Consider the following 22,616-nt stretch of genomic DNA (forward strand, 5'->3'; position numbering starts at 1 on the left):
GAATAACAGGCAGCCTCTGCTCTCAAGGTCAGAACAAGTAGGAAGCTCAAGTTCACACAGAGGGGAGGACATAAACTAGGAATCCTGTTGGAATGTTCATTGGAAGAATGGATGCTGAAGCTCCAATACTCTGGCCACCTGATGCGAAGAGACAACTCATTGGAAAAGACCCTGATCCTGGTAAAGATTGAGGGCAGGAGGAGAAGGAAGTGACAGAGGATGAGATGGTTGGATGGCATCACTGATGCAATGGACATGAGTTTGAGCAAGCTGAGGGAGAGAGTGAAGGACAGGGAAGCCTTGCATGCTTCAGTTCATGGGGTCACAAAGAGTCGGACACAAGTTAGAAACTCAACAACGACAACAACAACAATTTGGAGGGCATGGCACCAAGCAAATTCAAGGGAATCACATGAATTTGCAGAGTAAGTGTAGAGGTAAAGGCAAGTCTTGCTGGGGGCTTAGGGACAGGTAGCTCCATGGGTGGGGCTTCGATCTGAGTCTTAATTCGATCTGGGAAGGGAGAAAGGGAAAGCATGAGTCTTTGGGTTGAGCCAACCCTGACTTCTGCTCCTTCCCTCCTTCTAAGCAGCCCCTAGAGCAGGACCAGGTGGGTGCACACTTGGCTGTCTTGTCGCTTCATCGGGGACGGGAGGTCACAGTGCATAGAGCGTGGGCTTTGGGTCAGGCAGCCTGGGGTTCAGCAATTGTTCTATTTCTTGTCATCTGTGTGATCTTGAGCTGGTTACTTAGCCTCTCTGAGCATCACGAAAATGAGGTAACAATGCCCGACTGACTGAGTTGTTATGAGGATTAATCCCATTAAATGTGTCATGATGCTAGGCACATGGTAAGGCCTCAGAAGTGATGGCTGCCTCTGTGCCTCTCTCCTTCATTGTGACAAGGCTGACACGATGAACCTTTGGTAATGCTGCTAAACATTTTGTGGAAAGGCAGCTTCTCTTAAAGGAAAAAATGTGGGCTTTGGGAGGCTGTGCTACTGACCATTTGGGTAAACTAGTGTCACTGTAAATTAGGACTGTTGTGATATTACAAGGGGAAGTGTGAACACAGCCCACAGACATGGTCCACTCCTGTTAGTTCTTGTCATTTTGTCCTGTGTTTTTCTCCATTTGATTCACATTAATGTTGACTACTCCCCTGAACCAACTTATTGCTTTTCCAGGACAAATCTTTTAAGTCTTATATTTCTCAGATCCCTCCCCCCAGCACTTAATTTAGGGGCAGAGTAGGTGCTCATCAAACACAATATGGCCCGTTTTCAGAGTGGGCTTCCTCAACATTTAGATGCCTACAACAGCTTCAGTAGACTTCGTTCTACCCCATTCTTCTGAGCTTGAGAAATCGTGCTTGGGTTGGTTGAGCAGAAGAAGACCAACCTGTGAAATGACCGCCAAACATTTTATTTATTTTACTGGAATAGTATTTTACCATAATATTAGGCTTCCATCTCTAAGACAGCTCTGAGGAGTGGGAAGCGGAGGGCAAGACAGAAGGCGGGAGCCTGGGAAAGTTGCATCAGATAGCAGCATCAGCCTCTGCAACTAAATCAGCTGAGGGAACCCATAACGGCCCGAGTCCACTCTGCTATGAAAAATCCGCCTGCCGACTTCCACCCTCTGCTCGACCTCGTTCTCCACCTCCTCGTCCTCCACGTCGTCCTCGCTCGACTTGCGGCAGGCGTTCTGGTAGAGCACCGCACACACGCCGGTCAGCCAGGCGGCCACGGTGCCCGCGGAGAAGATGCAGAAGCTGATGAGCAGCAGGAAGATGTAGTCCTGGAGATCTAGGTTCGTGATGCACATATACCGGAGCGGGTTCCCCACCTTCGTGATGGGCCATCCTGCCAGCTCTGTGGGCTCCACGCAGGTGGCATTTTGTTCATCTAAGAGGAAACACACAGTAGGCAGAGTGCTGAAACACATCTCCTAGGCTTGTGAGGCCAACGGGGACCTGGCGTGATGGCCTGGATGCCGGCTACTCAAAGCGTGGTCTTGGGGGCCAGCCGTACCGGCATCACCGGGACCCCGGGAGAAATGTGGAATCTCAGGGAGCATGCCCAGGCCTCCTTGAATCAGAATCTGCATCTTAACAAGATCTCCAGGTGATCCCTGGGCATAGTAAGGTTTGAGACTGCACCTGGATTGCTTTTTGCCCCAGGCTTAGCTGCATTCACACACCCACTCCAGTACTCTTGCCTGGAAAATTCCATGGACGGAGGAGCCTGGTAGGCCACAGTCCATGGGATCGCAAAGGGTCGAACATGACTGAGCAAGTTCACTTCTAGCTGCATTCACATCACCTCCTGAAAATGACCTTTGCCTTTTAAGGCTCTTCAAGGAATGAGAGACCACAGCAGGAGCTGGGAGTTTGGAACCTTAAGCAAGATGGTCATGGAGTGTTGACACTTCACAGAGCTCCATCAGTGCTTGGCATCGCTTGCTCCCCTTCCTTGCCTCACCCCCACCTTCCCCTCCACCTTGTCCCTTTCCCTTCTCCTGTGCCTGAGCCCAGCCAGGGATCACTGAGGCCACCCAAGGTCATCACACCCCACTTAGGAGGGACAGGATTCCCTGGAAATGCCTACTGTGTGTTCTCTACACCCTCAACCTGGAGAAATCAGGGAGGAGCTCAGGGGAAAGAGACCGCCAATATGGGAAGCGGTTCTGCTTCTGTGATGCTGTTGGCATCACTCATGATCTACATGAGTCTCAGTCCTTTCTAGTGGCTGACTCAGCTGCCTGGCTCCTTCTCTGAGCACCTCCCCACACCAAGGATTGTGGACTTCAGTATACAATAGAAGATAAAGTGGGTCATGGAGCCAGACAGACTAGAATTCAAACCCACTGTCACTTACTAATTTTGGAAACTTCAGCAGGATGTCTGATTCTGTCTTTGAATCCCATTGCCTCATCCTATAAAGAATAACTGTATCCATGAAATTAAAAGACGCTTGCTCCTTGGAAGAAAATTTATGACCAACCTAGACAGCACATTGAAAAGCAGAAACATTACTTTGCCTACAAAGGTCCATCTGGTCAAAGCTATGGTTTTTCCAATAGTCATGTATGGATATGAGAGTTGGACTATAAAGAAAGCTGAGCACTGAAGAATTAATGCTATGATTTAGTTCAAAAGATTTAAACTATGGTGTTGGAGAAGACTCTTGAAGATTCCCTTGGACTGCAAGGAGATCCAACCAGTCAATCCTAAAGGAAATCAGTCCTGAATATTCATTGGAAGGACTGATGCTAAAGCTGAAACTCCAATACTTTGGTCACCTGATGTGAAGAACTGACTCATTAGAAAAGACCCTGATGCTGGGAGGGATTGAGGGCAGGAGGAGAAGGGTATGACAGAGAATGAGATGATTGGATGGCATCACTGACTCCATGAACATGAGTTTGAGTAAGCTCCGGGAGTTGGTAATGAACAGGGAAGCCTGGTGTGCTGTAGTCTACGGGGTCACAAAGAGTCGGACTGAGCAACTGAACTGAACTGATAAAGAATAACATCTATTCTTGGGGTAATAAAGAGGATTTAATTGGCACAGGTGAGCAGGTAAGCTATTGTACACAACAGCGTACACTTACACTGTACACAAGAGTTGCATAGACTGCTCAGAGCTCTGTCATCAGCCCTACATTTTTCTAGCTCCATATACTCTGCCATGCTGATGCTGAGGTGCCTGCGTGCAGTGTCCTGGTGAAAATATCCAGCAAGCATTAGATAAATGAGTTTCCGTTCAGGGTTGAGATTAGGGCTTAAGACAATTATGATCAGAATCATAGTAGCAGCTGATATTTACCAAGTTCTGTCTATATGCGAAGTGATATGCAAATGCTATCTCATTTAATTCTTACAAGAATGTTGACACACTTTTTCTTTTTCTTTTTTTTTCCCCACACATTTTCATCCTTGTTTTTCACATCAGGAAACTGAGACTCAGAAAGGTTTCCTAACCTGAAGGTTAACTGCAGGATCTCAGCAGGGGATAGGAGACAGAAAACCTGGACTGAGCCATCTGAGCTTGTTTTGCAGAAGTGGGAGTCACAGAGAGAGACTAATGTGGGGAGAAGCTTCCCCTACAGCAGGGTAGGAACTCCAGGTTATATAGTGGTATTAGTGAAAGTCGCTCAGTTGTGTCTGACTCTTTAGGACCCCATGAACTATACAGTCCATGGAATTCTCCAGGCCAGAATACTGGAGTGGGTAGCCTTTCTCTTCTCCAGGGGATCTTCCCAACCCAGGGATCAAAGCCAGGTCTCCCTCATTGCAGGTAGATTCTTTACCAGCTGAGCCGCAAGGGAAGCCTAGGCTATGTAAAGGCACTGATTTCCTTGATGACCAAGGAAATGAAGGAAATCAGTTTGGACTGGAGCTAGAAGCAGGAGAAATAGGGAAAGGAATACAGAGGTGAGCTTACTGGGCGGCGGCTGGCCCTGGCTGACTGGAATGAGCTGTCCATGACCATTGAGTCCTCTCCAGACCGGGCACTGTTGCCCGCACCCTGGCTCCTGGTCAGCGCACCTGCAGTGAACTTGTTGGTTACTGTCAGGAAGCTGGCCTGATGTTTGTAATGCTACTGAGGACTCGCTCTTGGTTGAGGTTTTAGTCACAGGAGGAGGAAGCCAGCATGGGGCTGCAAAGATTACAGAGGAAAGGAAAGGAAGAAGCCCCTCTGTAGAACGAGTGTGAGACGGAGGCCCTGTGGGTGACCCAGGCCAGCTGGAGGGGAAAGGGGCCTTGGGTCTCCATCTCAGGGTGCTGTAAAGGGTCAGGGACGCAGTTAGGTCTCAAGACCTCTCTCTAGTCAGCCTGGTTCAAGGACCTCGGGGGCTTTTCCAGGAGGCCCAAGCAGAGGCTGGTGAGGTGAGGGAAGACTCCTGCAATCTTCAGGAATTCTAGCAAGCACCTGCCCAAGCTGCCAGAGACACCACGTGGGAATATACAAAGAAAGATGTATATGAGAAAGGAGAACATGGGACTCTGAGGGTCTGGAGTGTACCCAGTGGTGGGGGCAGAGGGGTTTATCTCATTCTATTTTTAAAAATATTAGGCTTTCAAATCAGGGCTTGAGCGGCAGATATGAGACTAAACATTAAATGCGTTATTTCCCCATTTTGGAGCATTACCTTGAAAGGAGCAATTAGGCAGTGATTTTAATGCATTGTTAGGCTGCTTTTAAGTGAGGGATGTGGGTGGTTCTGTGGGGAGGGTTTTTCTGCCGCTGCATTCTCTCTCCCCTCTTCATTGCCTGTCCCCGCCAAGGTGTGAGCGCTCCTCACCTCCCAGCAGGTCTGCCTCCACCATTGCCAGTTCCCCAGCTCTGACCACTGCACACACTTCTGCAAGCTTGGCTCTTGCCAGTCACAGTCCGGTTCAAAACCCTTGTCTCACTCCCCCGTGGGCTCAGGGTAACGTCCAGACCACCTGGTGTTCAGAACCCTCAGGGTTGCTCTGTTCTACCATTCCCACCTTACTTCTCAGTTCTCCCAGTTACTCACCCTTTGCTCCTTGATTACATCTCCCCTTACCTACAGCTAGCTTTGTTACACTTCTCTTTTTGCATCAAATATCTCTTCCTCCAATTTTTGCATCATCAAGTCCTTCCTGTCCTTCGAGGTCTAATGTAAATGCATCTACTCCCAGGAACCCTTTCCCAGCCACTTCATCCTCATAGTTCAGAGGATATCTTGTGATTGTTCCCGCTCTGAACTCATTTATTGCATTTCCTAGTGTCATTCTTACTGCACCTATCATGTTCTATCTTACTTGGTGGTTATTTGCTAGAAAAGCAAAGCATCAAAAAAAAAAAAAAGAAAAGAAAAAAACTTTGAAAAAGTGTATTTTTTTAAAATACTTTTTTGATGTGACCATTTTTAAAGTCTTTATTGAATTTGTCACAGTATTGCTTCTGCTTCATGCTTTGGATTTTTGGCTATAGGGACATGGGATCTTAGCTCCCTGACCAGGGACCAAAACTACAACCCCTGCAAGTGAAGTCTTAACCACTGGACCACTAGAAAAGTCCTGCAAAAAGCATATTTTCTCTCCTACAAGACAGACTTTTAACTCTTGAAGACATAATCCATGTTTGATCATTATCATTCTTGTTAATAAAAGCTAATATTCCTTGAATTACTTGATTTTTAATATTTGGGGATTTTCTAGCACTGCTTTCATTATTCAGTTCTAGTTCAATTCTACTGTAGTCAGAGGCATATTCCTTCTGATTTCAGTCATTTGAGGTCTATTAAGAATTTTCTTTATAATAGAGTCAGTTTTAGTAATTTTTGCATGTGCACTGAAAAAATGTATTGTCTTTGTTGAATATGTTGTTCTATGTATGCCAACTAGGGTGCTTTTATACAGATTGTCTATGTCTTTATTGACTTTTTATTAACTTTATTTATTGTCTCGGTTACTATTAGCATATTTGTTGTCTGCTAGTTACTGGGAAGTATGTTAAAATCATCAGTTATGGTTGTGCACTTGTCTACTTCTCCAAATAGTTCTGTCCAGTTTTGCTTACATATTTTGAAGCACTGTTCTTAAATACATATATAACTGTTACCTCTTTCTGGTAGATTTACCCTTTTCTTTTGGTTAGTGTTTGTATTGCATATCTTTTCCCATCCTTTTAATCTTTCTGTGTTCCTATATTTAAGGTACATTTAGTAAGCAGGATGCAGCTGGACTTGTTCTTCATTCAATCTAGGAAACTGTATTTTAATCAGCCCATTAACATTTAATGTCAGACTGATATATTTGGATTAACTACTTGTTTTCCATTTCTCCCACTTTTTAAATGATCCTAGCCCTCTATTATTTCACCTCTCTCTCTTTTTAAACATTTTTTATTTTGTATCGGGGTACGGCCAATTGGCAACACTGTGATAGTTTCAGGTGAGCAGCCAAGGGATTTAGCCACACACGCATGTATCCACTCTCCCTCCAACTCCCCTCCGACTGAGGCTCTTAGGTAACATCCAGGTGAGTTCCACATGCTATACAATAGGTCCTTGCTGGCTCATCTCGTCTTTAGTTTGCTCATCATGCATTCTTCTCCTAGTCTAGTATGATGACTGGAGTTTTGGACCTATCTGCTCATCTTGGAGGGTCTTATATGTTCTAGGTGTCATATAAATTAAACTCTACTCCTGAGCACCCCACTGGGTATGTGTGGTAGTCGCTCAGTCGTGTCTGACTTTTTGCGACTTTATGCATTGTACCCTCCCAGGCTCCTCTGTCTATGAAATTCTCCAGGCAACAATACTGGAATGGGTTGCCATTCCCTTCTCCAGGGGATCTTTCCAATCCAGGGATCAAGCTTGGGTCTCCCACATTGCAGGCAGATTCTTCACTTTTTGAGACAGCAGGGAAGCACCCCACTAAGTAGTTTTAATTATTCCCAGGCTACAGAATGAATACATTGTTCATCAATTACTCCTTCTCTGGCTTTCTTGGTCTCCTTGCCTCTGAGAAAAGGCTACCAGGCACTGTTGTGTATGGGCTTTCATTCACGTTACAAACAGGTGACTCAGCCCCATATTATCCCTTCCTCAGCTCCACTTCATAGGTGCAGAGCATTTGCCCCAGTTAAAGTGCCTAGGTACAATTACAGGTATCATTAATGTTTAAATTCCCCCTGCAAATAGTTCCTAAGGAAACATAAACCACACACTTATTTAGTTCCTCATGTGGCACATTGCTCACAAGTGGAAAACCTATCTGCCAACATCAATGCATGAAGGGAAAAGTTTCAGGGACCCAGAACCACGTCTGGTAGCATAGGAACTGAGGAAGCCTTCCTTCAGAAAACCAGCTTGAACCTGGTGGTTTTATGAGGAACTGCTCTTTTTCTTAGTCCACAAAAGTGACCACAGTTCTGCAGTCCACTTGGCTCTCCAGATGAGCAGGCTGCTTCAAGTTCCCTGGACAGTCTTACTCAGGAACTGCGTGGGCTAAGTGGAGGAGGCCAGCCTCCAGGTGATGGTCATGTAATGGGAGAGGATGCAATTTGCAGACTTCAGTTACACTGCAACTGCCCCTTGGAGGACAAATGTCAGTGTCTATCAGCCTAAGCACTTTGTGGTAAAATTTCCACCTGGAACCTAGAGAAAGGCCCAGTTCCCCCATTTTTCCTTATCAGGCCCTAGCTTGCCTGAATATCATTAGATGTTCAGTACTTTGTCTTTCTCTTGTTTTTTTTTTTTTTCCCCAGCTAACTTATGTATTTAACGAGGAAGTGGATTTACTATGTATACACTTGTCTGCTCCTGTCTGCTAGATTATGAACTCCATGAAGACATGGATTTGCGTTTCACTATTGTGTCCCCAACATCTAGAGTACTGCTTAACACACACCAGAGCTCAAAGTATGTTTGTTGAGTGGGTTAAATATTTTTTGTTATTAATGTCCCTTGGGGGCAATTATTGACATAAGGCTTAGTGGGAGGAAAGAGAACTTGGGGTGATAGAAGGCCATAGATGGGCCAGCTAACCTCTTACCATTTTGGACTACTCTACACTAGGCTAATACCAATCCCTGCTTACCGTGTGAGAGTTTAGGGAGAATTCAGTGAGCTAAGGGATGTGAAGTCTTGGAGGAGGCAGGAACAGATGGTCTCCAGGACAAAATGAAGGGTAAGCCTTGAACTGTCTTCTGAGAGTGGAGAAGGAAATGAGGCTAAGTGCAGATGGAGATGGGGGTGAGGATACAAGGGCTGCAGGCATATCAAAATGTAGTTATTGTTCCAATCACTGTTTGAGAATTGTTTGAGAGCAGAGACCCTATTTGTTCACCTGTATACCCCTAGTGCCAGCACACAGTAGAGCCTTGATAAATATCTGTTGAATGCATACAGGGGAAAATGTGTGGATTATTGGCCTAATTTCATAAAGTTCAGTTGCTCAGGCATGTCTGGCTCTTTGCGACCCCATGGACTGTAGCATGCCATGCTGCCCTGTCCGTCACCAGCTCCTGGAGCCTACTCAAACTCATGTCCATCAACTCAAGATGCCATCCAACCATCTCATCCTCTGTTGTACCCTTCTTTTCCTGCCTTCAATTTTTCCCAATATCAGGGTCTTTTCCAATGAATCAGTTCTTCATATCAGGCAGCCAAAGTACTGGAGCTTCAGCTTTAGCATCAGTCCTTCCAGTGAATATTCAGGACTGATTTCCCTTAGGATTGACGGGTTTGATCTCCTTGCAGTCCAAGGGACTCTCAAGAGTCTTATTCAACACCACAATTCAAAAGCATCAATTCTTCAGCACTCAGCTTTCTTTATGGTCTAACTCTCACATCCATACATCCATCCATACTGGAAAAACCATCACTTTGACTATACAGACCTTTGCCTGTAAAGTAATGCCTCTGCTTTTTAATACACTGTTTAGGTTTGTCATAGCTTTTCTTCCAAGGAGCAAGTGTCTTTTAATTTCATGGCTGCAATCACCATCCCAGTGATTCTGGAACCCAAAAAATAAAGTCTGTCACTGTTTCCATTGTTTACCCATTTATATGCCATGAAGTGATGGGACCGGATGCCATGATCTTCGTTTTTTCAAAGTTGAGTTTTAAGCTGTTTTTTTCACTCTCCTCTTTCACTTTCATCAGGGGGCTCTCTAGTTCTTTGATTTCTGCCATAAGGGTGGTGTCATCTACATATCTGAGGTTATTGATATTTCTCCCTGCAATCTTGATTTCAGCTTCCACTTCATCCAGTCCAGCATTTTGCATGATGTACCCTGCACGTAAGTTAAATAAGCAAGGTGACAATATACAGCCTTGACGTACTCCTCTCCCAATTTGGAAGCAGTCCATTGTTCCATGTGCAGTTCTATCTGTTGCTTCTTGACCTGCTTACCAATTTCTCAGGAGGCAGGTCAGACAGGTAGGATGGGTCTGGTATTCCCATCTCTTGAAGAATTTTCCACAGTTTGTTGTGATCCACACAGTCAAAGGATTTAGCTTAGTCAGTGAAGCAGAAGTAGATGTTTTTCTGTAATTCTCTTGCTTTTTCTATGATTCAACAGATGTTGGCAATTTGATCTCTGGTTCCTCTGCCTTTTCTAAATCCAGCTTGAACATCTGCAAGTTCTCATTTCACATACTGTTGAAGCCTAGCTTGGAGAATTTTTAGCATTACTTTACTAGCATGTGAAATGAGTGCAATTGTGCAGTAGTTTGAGGATTCTTTGGCACTGTCTTTCTCTGGGATTGGAATAAAAACTGACCTTCTTCAGTCCTCTGGCCACTGCTGAGTTTTCCAAATTTGCTGGCATATTGAGTGCAGCACTTTCACAGCATCATCTTTAAGGATTTGAAATAGCTCGGCTGGATTCTCATACAGCATTTCTTTAAAACTCATGTTTTTGGCTTTGCTGTGCAAGACTTGTTTCTGATGGAATTTGAAGGGAACACTATTATATTCTGCTATACTCTGAGTGGGGTTTCCCTGGTGGTTCAGCTGGCAGTAAAGAATCTGCCTGCAATGCAGGAGACCTGGGTTTGATCCCTGAGTCTGGAAGATCCCCAGGAAGAGGGCATGGCAACCCATTCTAGTCCTCTGGCCTGGAGAGTCCATGGACTGAGGAGCCTGGCAGGGGGCAGGCCACAGGGCTGCGCAGAGCTGGACGTGACTGAGTGGCTAAGCAGCCGCCGCAGCAGCACACGATGAATGGCTCAGAGAAGACTCCCTAGAGGGGAACCTGGACTGCACCATATGGCAGCCCAGCACAACCAAAGCCAACTGGCCAGCAAGGCCCTTCTTAGAGCCTCACGCATGGTCCTCTGAGTGTTTCTAGTCCTGACCTTGGCTCCCACTTTTGCCTCCCTAGAGCTCCTTTCTCTCATCACCCAGGTGTCTTCCCTTGGTGGCATGAGCCAGGTTCAGCAAACTACAATCTGTGGGCCAAATCCATCCTGTGGCATGTTTCTGTACTGATAAATAAAGTTTTATTGGAACACAGCCTTGACCTCTCATTCATGTATTTTCTATGGCTGCTTTCATGCTACAGAGTGAGTAGTCACAACAAAGACCCACAAAGCTTAAACTATTTATTTGTCTTTTTTTGATTTTTTAATTGAAGCATAATTGCTTTACAGAATTTTGTTGTTTTCTGTCAAACATCAAAAAGAGTCAGCCACAGATAGAAAGTGTGTGCTGACTCCTGGTCTAAAGTGTCCTTGGCTTTGGACGATTTGGGCTTAGGCAGTACAGTTCTTATAACAATTTTTTCCCTTGTATGAAGAGTTCATATTTTGGTAAAGCTTAATCCTGATTCATAGACCATTGGAACATTACAGGAACAAACCCTGAAGTCTAGCAAGTTCAACCTGATTATTCCTGTGCTTTAAAGTTGCTTAGACTACAGGACTGGTCTTTTGTATAAGTGGTTGAAGATGAGCACAGTTTACAGGTAGAAAGACCCCTTTTCTTCATAACACTTCTCATGTGCTTCTCAGTGCCTAGAATTCTGTCAACAGAGCTTCACTTCACTGATAAAACAAGGCTTAAAGTGTAAAGTCCTCTGGAAAAGAGGCCAAAGACTTAGGCCCTCCCCTGGGGAACCCCTGCTACTGACTTTCCGTAGCAGGTTTTGAATGGGGGAGAGGAGCCAGCTGCATGCCAGACCTGGGGGATGGTGCCAGGCAGTTCTGAAAAGCTAATTTGTAAACCCTAGTTTGCTCTCAGTTTGGCCTAGAGCTGGACCTTGTGAATAACTACCCATCTTCTTGGAAAAATTCCAGTAATGGACAGTTATCATCCTCGTGGATAAGAGGCAATTTAGAAAAGCTCAGTGGTAGAAGGGCAACACTCTTCACCAGTCACCCAGGCAGAGACTTGGGAGTCCTTCTTGCTGCCTCTCTCACATCCCATAATTCAAGCCATGAGCCAGTCCTGTTAGTCCTACCTTCCCAATATACCCTAATTCTTACCTTCTCTGGACCATTGCCTGGAGCCAAGCCACTGTCCTTCCTTGCCTGAAAACTGAGACAGCCTCTTAACTCAGGTCCCCGCTTTCTCATCTCTCCATCTAGCAGTGGGAAGCAGCTGTAAATCATAGATCATGTCACTTCTTCACTTAAAACCCTTTCATAACTTCCTGTCACATTTGGAATAAAATCAAAAGCCTCTCCATGACCTCCATGACCTCCAGGTCCTATATGATCTGGCCTTTGATTTTCAACCTCATCTCTTACTTCACTCACTCTTCTTCAGCCATATTCACCTTCTACTACATCTAACTAATTCCACCCTAAGGTCTTTGCACTTGCTCTTCCCTTTGTTTAGAAAGCCCACACCACTCTGTCATAGTTCCTTTGCCGATCCCCTCACTTTATTCAGTTTTCTGCACTTATCCTTTGATATGTTGGCATTCCCCAAATCTTCTGTCCTTACCCTGTGATCCTCTCATTCCAAACATCCTTTGTTTGGTTTTCATGATCACCAGCGAGCTGATGATTTCCAAACATATATTTTATTCTCTACTCTGAATTTCAGGTCAAAACATCCAAAAGCCTCCTGTCTCACAAAGAGCTCCCACTCAACACATTCAAGATGGGACTTGACCTCTCCCCAAGCCCCATTACTACTTTCTTCTCTCAGTGAAGTCCCCACAGTTGTCCAAGCCAAAGCCTTGGGAATTACACTTGATTTTTCCTTTCCTTTATTTTCCACATCTCATTGACTTTTTTTATTCACTCAAATATTTTTTGAGAACTTTCTCTGTGCCTGAAGATTCAGACCTGCTCTTTGATCTTGTAGACCTTCCTATCAGGGAACATAATGTTAAAGAACACAAACCTGTTAATTACTTAGATTTGTGCCCAGAGTCACAAAGGGAGCGCAGGGGATTCTGAGAAGGTCTAGTTCAGTCCCAGGTCCTGCTGTGTCTGCCTTCTGGACACTTTCTTCTGACCTATCTGTACCTCTTCATTCATGCCTCTGCTGTAGACTGCCATCCTCTGTCTGAATGCCCACAGGAGCCTCCTAGCTCTGCATCCATCTTGCCTGCCTTCCAAAACTTCTCAGGATACATTGCATGTTCCCTAGAAAATCATTCAAAGGCCCCAGATGGCCAACCCCCATTTCTCTTTTCTAGCCTCATCCACACTTTGTTGGATTTCTTTCAGGTTGGGGAATTCTTCATCTCTAGAGATGAAGAAACTGAGGTTGGCTGCTTTGGGGGCCTTGCACTGCCTCCTTCCAGGGGCCTGAACAGTGTTGGGTGACCAGAGGGGCCATGCAGAGAGGTCTGGCATTTCTGAGTTTGAGGGGGCTTTAGATCACCCACTCTCAGTGATTCCAACTGGGCTGAGTTAGAGAGTGTATGAGAATCACACAAGGTCCTTCCCAAACTGAACAAGCTTGCCACCTCCATCCCTTCTCAAATTTTCTGGATCGTTTAGGGATCACTGACCCACTTGCAGCCCTCTCAGCTGCTTCATTGCCCTCGGGAGGCTGCTTCTCTGGCTCTTAGCAGAAGGGAGCCACAAGGCCGGGGTAAGGTGGGAGAGACATGCTGGCAGAGCAGTTGACGGCCTTGGCAATGTCTGCGGCCCAGCTGTTCCTGTTTTTGGCGTCTGGTCTTTATTGCACTCTCTCTGATGGAGGAGATGGGTTAGCATTAACAGTGGAAGGGTGTGAAGACCTGAATTCATTCTGGAAATCTAAGCTTTGGCACAGTTGTGGATGACTTTGTACTTGGCGGGTTGAAATGGGGCCATTATCCTATCACAGCAGCCTGGAATACGGGATGAAATAGCCTCAGAATGAAACTAAGATGTTCTCTGTTCAAAATGCTCTCTAAATGACTTAGATCTGAAGCCGAGCATGGCCCAGCCCATCTGCTCCCTGCAGATGTCCCCAAGTGACTTTATCCCCCTGCCTTGGTGGCACTCCTGCCTAGACTCCTCTTTTTGACTTGTGGACCCCACATTGGACTAAGCAGGACTGTCTAAGGACTATAATTTAGGGGCTGACACAGACAGACCATCTGTCCTGAAACTACCCCCATGTCTATGCTAGTAGCCTGTCCCTTTCTGTATTCTCACTGGTTCCGTTTGTTCCCTGTCACATTGCAAATGCCCCTAGAGGGAGACAAATCAAAACATTATTAGCCACCAACATCTCATCCAGGGTGTTAGTCGCCCAGTCATGTCTGACTCTTTATGACCCCATGGACTGGAGCCCCCCAGTCTCCTCTGTCCATGGGATTTTCCAGGCAAGAATACTGGAGTGGGTTGCCATTTCCTTCTCCAGGGGATCTTCCCAACCCAGGGATCAAACCTGGGTCTTCTGCATTGCAGGTAGACTCTTTACCATCTGAGCCATCAGGGAAGCCCCCAACGTCTCAGTGCAAATCAATTTATTCACTAGTTGAAGCAGCCACTGTAGAGCTAGAAGCCAGGTCACTGTCCTCAGGCATCTCATAGACCCTGCCCTATAGCTCACTGGGCCATCATCTCTGAGCATGGAGCCTGGGCTTCTTGTGCTCATTGGAGTTTGAGAACTGCTGGTTGAGCAGGCCAGGCGTGGGAGGAAAATTCAAGGCACCTAGTCCCTGGAGGCTGGAGGCATCATTCTAGGCCAGTAGAGGGTGTTTAAGACAGGAGGTGGGAGAATGCAGAAGTTACAGGTTGCATTTCCTAATTGTGTGACCACAGTACTCATCTCTAGGAACGCCTGCACCTCAACACTAACCCATTGTGTACTTGCCCGTTTGGGACCCTGTTTGCTGACCACTGATCTCCTCTTCCTACATCTAAGTGCATCTTATCTTTCTATTTAGGTCTAACTAGAAGGAGTCTTATAGTGTGTCTACTCCTGTTTCCTTATTTCAGAGCAAGTGAGACTCAGAGAAAATGACTTGCCACCCAAATCATACACTGACATGATTGAGATCAGAATTCCTGGCTTTCAACTGCATTTTCCCTCTCTTGTATCCCTAGATTTGTCTTATTAAAGACAGGATTTATGACTTCTTTCCCTGTGATAAAGCACCCCAACATCAAAATACAATGTTAAGCATATAATAAACATACAATAAATGTTTCAGAGTTGAATGGACTGTGATGTGCCTGATAGTAAGGAAATATCATGGCAAGGGGGAAGCACTTAACTTGGATGTTAGAACATCTCCATCCTGGACTGGGCTTTAGAGCCACTTACCTGAGACGAGGCTAAATTCTAAAGTTCCAGCTTAAGCCTTATATTAAAGGCTTCCCTGACCAGTCATAAATATGGCTATTTAAATGAATTGAAATGACATAAAATTAAAAATTTGGTCCTCAGTTCCACTAACCTTATTTCAAGAGTTTAATCACCACATGTGGCTAGTGGGTACTGTGTTGGATAGCACAGATTTAGACCATTTCTACTGCTGCAGAAGCTTTTGTTGGACAGCGCTAGGCTGTAATTTGAGGGTGTAGAGGCAGGGTGAGGGGATGTAGGAAGCCAGATTTATTCTGTCCAGGATCTTAGAGCTGCATGAGTTTTTCAGAGCATCTTCAGAGGCATTCAGCTCTGTCCTGCTGGGGAGCTCTGTCCTGGGAAGAGCTCAATTTCCATGCTCACCTTCAAACAGCATTAATGACTGGAAAATTACAGTTCTGGCCAGGAATTAGGCTTCCTATTTGCTGACTTGAGCCAAAAAGAAAATGGAATCTGTGAATCTGTTTTAACTCTGTATTGATCAGAGCATCCAGGGAACAAGCTCACTTCAACTCACTTCTGTTTCTGCTATGACTTTTGTCTTTGGAAAGTGAATACATGAACTCTTTGAGAACTGGACAGTTTCCAGTGCATCTGGTGAGTCTATCACTGAGGGTTTCCTTTGATGAAGACGTTTGATAACAGCACCAAATCTCTGGTCAGTAAGGGAAAGTTTCGATGTTCCTATTAGCTGTAGCCTTGTGATGAAGTAAGGTGAATAAAACATTCAGCCTCCTCTACAGTTCCTCTGAGGGGGGAAAGCTGTAGGATGACATAGGGGAAGAACACATTATTACCCTTATGTCTTTTGTTTTAAGACCACTCCATGTCTTGTCTGGATCTTGGCTTCCTTCATGGTTCCCCACTGTTTCAGAGTTAGTTATTTGTATTTCCTAAGAAATCACTCTTTCCTCTGATATGAAAGTTGATAAAAGCTTGTTGGTGTTCAGTCACCTAGTTGTGTCCGACTCTTTGCGACCGCATGAACTGCAGCACACCAGGCCTCCCTGTCGTTCCCCATCTCCTGGAGTTTGCCCAAGTTCATGTTCATTGCATCTGCGATGCTGTCCAGCCATGTCATCCTCTGACGTCCTCTTTTCCTTCTGCCTTTGATCTTTCCTGGCATCAAGGACTTTTCCAATGAGTTGTCTATTCACATCAGATGACCAAAATACTGGAGCTTCATCTTCAGCATCAGTCCTTCCAGTGAATGTTCAGGGTTGATCTCCCTTAAGATTGACTGGTTTGACCTCCTTGCTGTCCAAGGGACTTTCAGGAGTCTTCTCTAGACCCACAATTCGAAGGCATCAAGGGGCACTTGTATTATTCTTCCCAGGAATTTATGTATCTTTCACAATCCTCTTCAAGACTGGGGCACTTTGGGGGATCCAGAAGGATACATCTCTAATGGTTAATGGTTGCCTGATGGTAGGCAGTAGATGGGGAGAGCCTAGGACAAAAGTTCTATTCAGTACTCTTCAGATGACAAAATTACACCATGAAGGTGACTTCTTTCTCCCAAGGCCATGTCCACCCCTTGGAGGTTGGAACTGACCTCCTTGATGTCATCCCTTGAAAGATGCCTGCATGTCCATACCTGTGCCTGGAAGTGAGCTTGTCGTTAAGGTAGAGTTTCAGTTCTAGACTCAGGTGCCTCAGGAAGAATCCGCTTACTGATGCTGGTCCAGCCCTAAGTCTCATGGTCCAGTTGAGGCCATGCCTTTATTTGAGATTCTGGTTATTTTTCCCCCAGGGTCTGAATTCCTGTGTTCATAATTCATCCAATATCCAACTCCCTCCAGGATTCCCTCCATCCCATTTTCTCAGGGATGGGTGTCCTGAGACCTGCTGCCCACCTTCTCATAGCCTATTTATACCCCCACATGCATCTGTACAGGCATGTCTCCTGGACAAGGCACCCTGTCCTCCAACACCACTGAGCCTTCCTGAAGTCCCCTGCTTGCCCCATTGACCGCCCGACTGACAATCTGGTACTCTCTCTGTGCCCTGCACCTTTCCTGCATCTGCCTACCATTCATTTATTGAATGTTTATGGCGTGCCAGTCTTAATGCTAATGGAAGTTCATAAATGTTCTCATCTCATCCTTATACCATCCCTGGACAGTGGGGCCTATTATTAGACCTACCTGAAAGATGAGGAAATTGAAGTGCAGGGAGGTTAAGTGAATTATCTGATCTCTTTAAGTGGCAGGGCTAGGATTATGATCCAGGTCTACTTTGCTCCAGAACCTGAGCTCTCAACACTGGGCTTTCCTGCCTGCATGGTGGCCATCCTTCACCACCCGCAGCTGAGACTTTCCCAAGTGCTTGTTCTACCCCACAAGACACATGGTTGCCTTCTTTGCCCTGCTCTGTCCAGCGAGTTTAGTTCTGGTGTCCTACTGGACCATGGGACGCGTATGTGCAGGTGATTCATAGTCAGATGAGTCTCTGTACATAGTCCCAGGCTTCTTGGCCAGTTATCTCCACGAGCACTTGTTTGGGACATAATAAATATTTAAATGAATGAAAGGATGAGCTGAGTGGTAGCACGGAAGCTCCTTGCTTCACTGCCATGCTCTTCAAATGGTCTACATACTATAATTTTGCTGTCATACTGACCTCAATACTGCACTGAAGGCAAGATCTCCAATAGTAAGGTTTGGTATTCTCCCTGGGTCGAAAATGAAACCCATCTTTAAGTTGGATTCTCCTTTATAAACAACCAGGTTATTCAGCTTATTTCATAGAAATTTTTCCCATATCCTGAAATTTGGGCACATGGGGAAGAGATGTGATACCATTCAAGAACATGTCAAAGATTACCATTTTGATAGAAAATGTGGTGTAATAGGTGGGCTAAAGGTTGAGAGTTCAACTAGAGTGTTTGTAAATAGCAAAGATACTTTCACCTAACAGAGACATGAATCATCATACTAGAGTCACATAGAATAAATGTCTTCCCTTATGCTGAGGTCTGGCTGGAGGACATGTGGAGCGTTCAGTGAATTCCGCTGTTTTCAGCTTTATGTGTGTGTGTTTGTTCATGTGTTGGTGTGTATCTGTGCATTTTTATATGTGTGTGTCTGTGTGTCATGCATATGTAATATGTGGTTGAGAATGTGAGTATGTATATATACATGTATGTATGTTTGTGTAGATATAGTTTTGTGTTTTTATATGTGCATGTATGTATGTGTTTGCATGGTGTTTGTGTGTATTGGTGTGTGCATGTGTACGCATGGGAAAGAAGAACCAGACTGAATAAGGTGCAAAGGAGAGCAAACACAGAAGTTAGGTTTATTCTTTTAGAGTTTGGGTAGATTGTGGTGAAACCTCAGCTTGGAAGGGAAGTGCAGGCATATTATAATGAATCTATGATGGCTTAGGTTTATTATCCCATGAAAGTGATCTTGTGTGAGTTCCAAATGTAGACAAGACATAAAGGTGACATTTAGGTGCTGTGGCCCTATGCTTATGACATGACTTATATCTACAACTAAAGTGACTTATTGGATCATAGTTATATAATTTGAGGACTTAAGAGAGAGCAGTCATATAGAAAAAGACCTGAATTTGAAATCAGGAAGTTCAAACCACCTACCTGACCTTTAGTAGCTGTGTGACTTTGGGTGAACCAATCCATCTTCTCAACCATAGGATAGGGTCAAAAATACCTATTCTAGCCTCTTCCATAGTCTTAGGGCACAAAATTTAAGAGCTGGTGTGAAACTCAAAGTAAAGAAAATGAAACTGCATATGTGAAAAACTTCAGTAGCTGCAAAACCCAATACAAAGCTAAATTGTTCTATGCCTGGCCTGGGGCTCACTGATACCTTTAAGAGATAATAATAGTGAATTGGGGCAGTGGGACTATACTTCTGCATGAAGTGATCTAACCAAACAGCAGAGGGAGATGAGCAGATTTGCAGTTTGCGCGCGCGTGGTGTGTGTGTGTGTGTGTGTGTGTGTGTGTGTGTGTGTGTGTGTGTGTGTGTGTTGAGTCAGGGACTTCCACTGGACACTGGATGAAAGAGTTGTCTACCTCTAAAGACAGACTCTCCATTCAGGAGAAGCTTATGAGCTTGACAAGAGAGACACAAGCTTCTCATGTTTTTGAAAACATGTAGTGAAACAGATTCAGTTTATAATCCTGTTCAATCCTGGATTGAATTGAGTCAGAGTCCAAAGTAGTTAGTCTGAAAATTCTGAGAAGATACAACTTTAAAAGCTAAAACTCTGATTAAGGGAGATTACCTGGAAGGTGAAGTTAAAGGCTTAGGGACTGGGGAAGAAGCCAAGCTCCTTCACACTTTACAGCAGGGGGTCCTCCTGGCAAATTGGCAATTTCTGCTCAAGAAAAATGTGTATACACCATGGAATATTACTCAGCCATTAAAAAGAATTCATTTCAATCAGTTCTAATGAGATGGATGAAACTGGGGCCCATTATACAGAGTGAAGTAAGCCAGAAAGATAAAGAACATTACAGCATACTAACACATATATATGGGATTTAGAAAGATGGTAACAATAACCCTATATGCAAAACAGAAAAAGAGACACAGAAATACAGAACAGACTTTTGAACTCTGTGGGAGAAGGTGAGGGTGGGATGTTTCAAAAGAACAGCATGTATACTATCTAGGGTGAAACAGATCACCAGCCCAGGCGGGATGCATGAGACAAGTGCTCGGGCCTGGTGCACTGGGAAGACCCAGAGGAATCGGGTGGAGAGGGAGGTGGGAGGGGGGATCGGGATGGGGAATACGTGTAACTCTATGGCTGATTCATATCAATGTATGACAAAACCCACTGAAATGTTGTGAAGTAATTAGCCTCCAACTAATAAAAAAAAAAAAAGAAAAAAGAAAAATGTGTATGAATGGTGCGGAGGGAGCAAGAGATGCTGCTGCTGGTCCACAGGCTAGCTACACGAACACTGACAGGGAGAACCCCATCTGGGAACCATATTTAATGTCTGAGCATGATTAATATCAACCTTCTTTTAGAGAGCTTTCTAGAAACCACCACAGCACCAGTCTTGAGAAAAGCAGAAGACATCATCCCTGGAGAGGCAAGGCAAGTAACCCAAGAAACTGCTCCTGTATTCTTTTATGATTAGTACTGTTAAGAAAATGGTCTGACAAAGTTTGTTCCTTTGATTTATTCTAACTTGAGTTGACTTAGGTGGTAAAGAGTCTGCCTGCAATGCAGGAAACCTGGGTTTGATCCCTGGGGTCAGGAGGATCCCCTGGAGAAGGAAATGGAACCCACTCCAGCATTCTTGCCTGGAGAATCCCATGGACGGAGGACCCTGGTGGGCTACACACCATGGGGTTGCAGAGTTGGACATGACTGAGCAATACACACGACTCAAGTTGAAGTACCTAGCAGCAGAGCCAGGTGCCTCAGGCACAAAATTTAAGGAGACACTTTCTCTCTTGGTGCCACCGTCAATTTTGCGTCCTGGGAGCCCCAATTTTGCATCACTTGCCCCATCATAGTACAGCCCCTGCCTGGAAGACATTTAAAGACATACCCACTTAGAAAGCCAGGAGGAAACATTTTTACTTGCTGTCATCACCCAATTCCTTCTCCCCCAGTGCTCCTTAAAGCCTGGCATTTTGGTCAGGAATCTTTCTAGAATATTGCCACTTGGACTTAAGAGTGGAAACCTCAGCAGGACATTTGTGAAGCTGGTGTATGAAATTATTTTCAAAAACACACACCCAGGGAAGGCAGAGAAGACATGGTCCTGACAGTTTAATTACATCAGTGGCTCCAAGCTTTCTATGAGGGGCTCATTATTTCACATTTATCCAAAGCTCTGGCTTCCCTGGGTGAAAGTGATATTGGTGGTGTGGGGGAATTGAAGGATGAGAATGGGACAGTAAAGTCACTGAAAAGAAGAAGGGATGAGGCACCAGAGTGCCCCAGGGACCATGGCAGAGCAGTGGGGACAGAGGACAGAGTGGCAGCAACTGGCTTGGAACTCTACCAGGTAAGACTTGAGAGTCTGCCTGTGAGTTCGGAATCTCTCTGCTTGACACAGTGGGATTGGTGGCCCATTCTCCACTCATTCATGCTATTCTCTCCTTCCTTACATGTTAGCATCTGAAGACAAAGGAGGAAGCAAATCCTTCTCTTCTCCTCCTTCTCTCATTCATGTCTAGGTGGCTCAACTGTCCCTCCTCCGTCTCTATTGAACTTTCCTCTCTATGTATCATACCACTGGATTTTCTCCTGGTTAGGAATGACTGAATTTACTTTTAGATCCTGGGAAAAGTCAGTCACTGAATTAAACAGATTAAAATAATTTACCAGTGGAATTCAGTGCCCTTGTATTACTTTGTCACTTTGCAGTTATAGTACATTATCATTTCCACTCATTTCATATTGAAAGGACAACTCTGTATGTTTGGTAATATTATTGTCCCCACTTTATGGATCAAGAAACTGAGGCTCAGAGAAATCAAGACTTCCCCAAGGGCAGCTGAGTAGTAAGGGCTGAGTGTGGGAGCAGAACTCAGCCCTTTGGATAACTATTCTAGAACATTTTCTATTGATCCTAATTGCCTCTGCAGTCAACCCAAGGATGGATCCTGCAGAGCAATAAGAATGCTTTCAATCAGCTTTACCCAGCTTTCTCTCCCACACTAACCACCTTCTGACTTCACCTTCTCTGGAACCAGTTCCTCCTATGCCATCACATCCTCGTCCCCACACGCAATCAAGCCCTCACCTGGGTAGTTCAGATGGGACACTATTAAGTAGATGGTGAAGTTCAGGAAAAAGCAGTTGCATTTCCAGGGGTTTCCACTCAGATACAGGGTCTGGAGTGTTATGAGGTTCTGGAAGGCAGCTTCGTCCAAGGTCTGCAAGCCGGTGTTTCTGAGGTCCAGGTATCTCAACGAGCTGGTGTTGGCAAAGGTGTACTTGTTAAGTGATAACAGATGAGGGTTGTTGGAGATATTCAGCTGCAGCAGGTTGCTGAGCATGGAGAAACTGTATGGGGAGATGAAGGTTAGATTGTTGAAGCTGAGGTCAAGGTAGATGAGTCTGAAGACCCCGACAAAGGTATAATCCATCACCTCCTGAATCCTGTTCTTCTGGCAGTCCAAGTAAACAAGGTCACTGAGGAGTCCTAGATTCATCGCTGGCAAGAAACGGATCTTGTTATCACTCAAGTACAGCCTCCGGGTATTCAGGGGTATGTCAGAGGGGTATTCGGTTAACTGGATCCCTGTGCAGATCACTTCTTGGTCTTGACATTGACAATTATTTGGACACTTTGACCCCGATACCAGTACCATTCCGAAGGAAAAGAGTAACCACCCTGGCCCAGGGCCTGAAGCAAGGGACAT

The 22,616-nt window shown here is 45.1% G+C and overlaps 1 protein-coding gene across 1 annotated transcript; it reads right to left on the reverse strand.

Annotated features, from left to right (window-relative positions):
- Window positions 1-1,565: 1,565 nt before the first annotated feature.
- On the reverse strand, window positions 1,566-22,616 carry LRRC52 (leucine rich repeat containing 52). The gene is made up of 2 exons (XM_061119785.1): window positions 21,995-22,616; window positions 1,566-1,906 (listed from the first exon to the last, which is right to left on the reverse strand). The coding sequence occupies exons 1-2, from the start codon at window positions 22,614-22,616 to the stop codon at window positions 1,566-1,568; spliced, it is 963 nt and encodes a 320-aa protein (XP_060975768.1).

This window comes from Dama dama, chromosome 20 (genome assembly GCF_033118175.1).
Source record: "Dama dama isolate Ldn47 chromosome 20, ASM3311817v1, whole genome shotgun sequence".
Taxonomy (NCBI): Eukaryota; Metazoa; Chordata; class Mammalia; order Artiodactyla; family Cervidae; genus Dama; species Dama dama.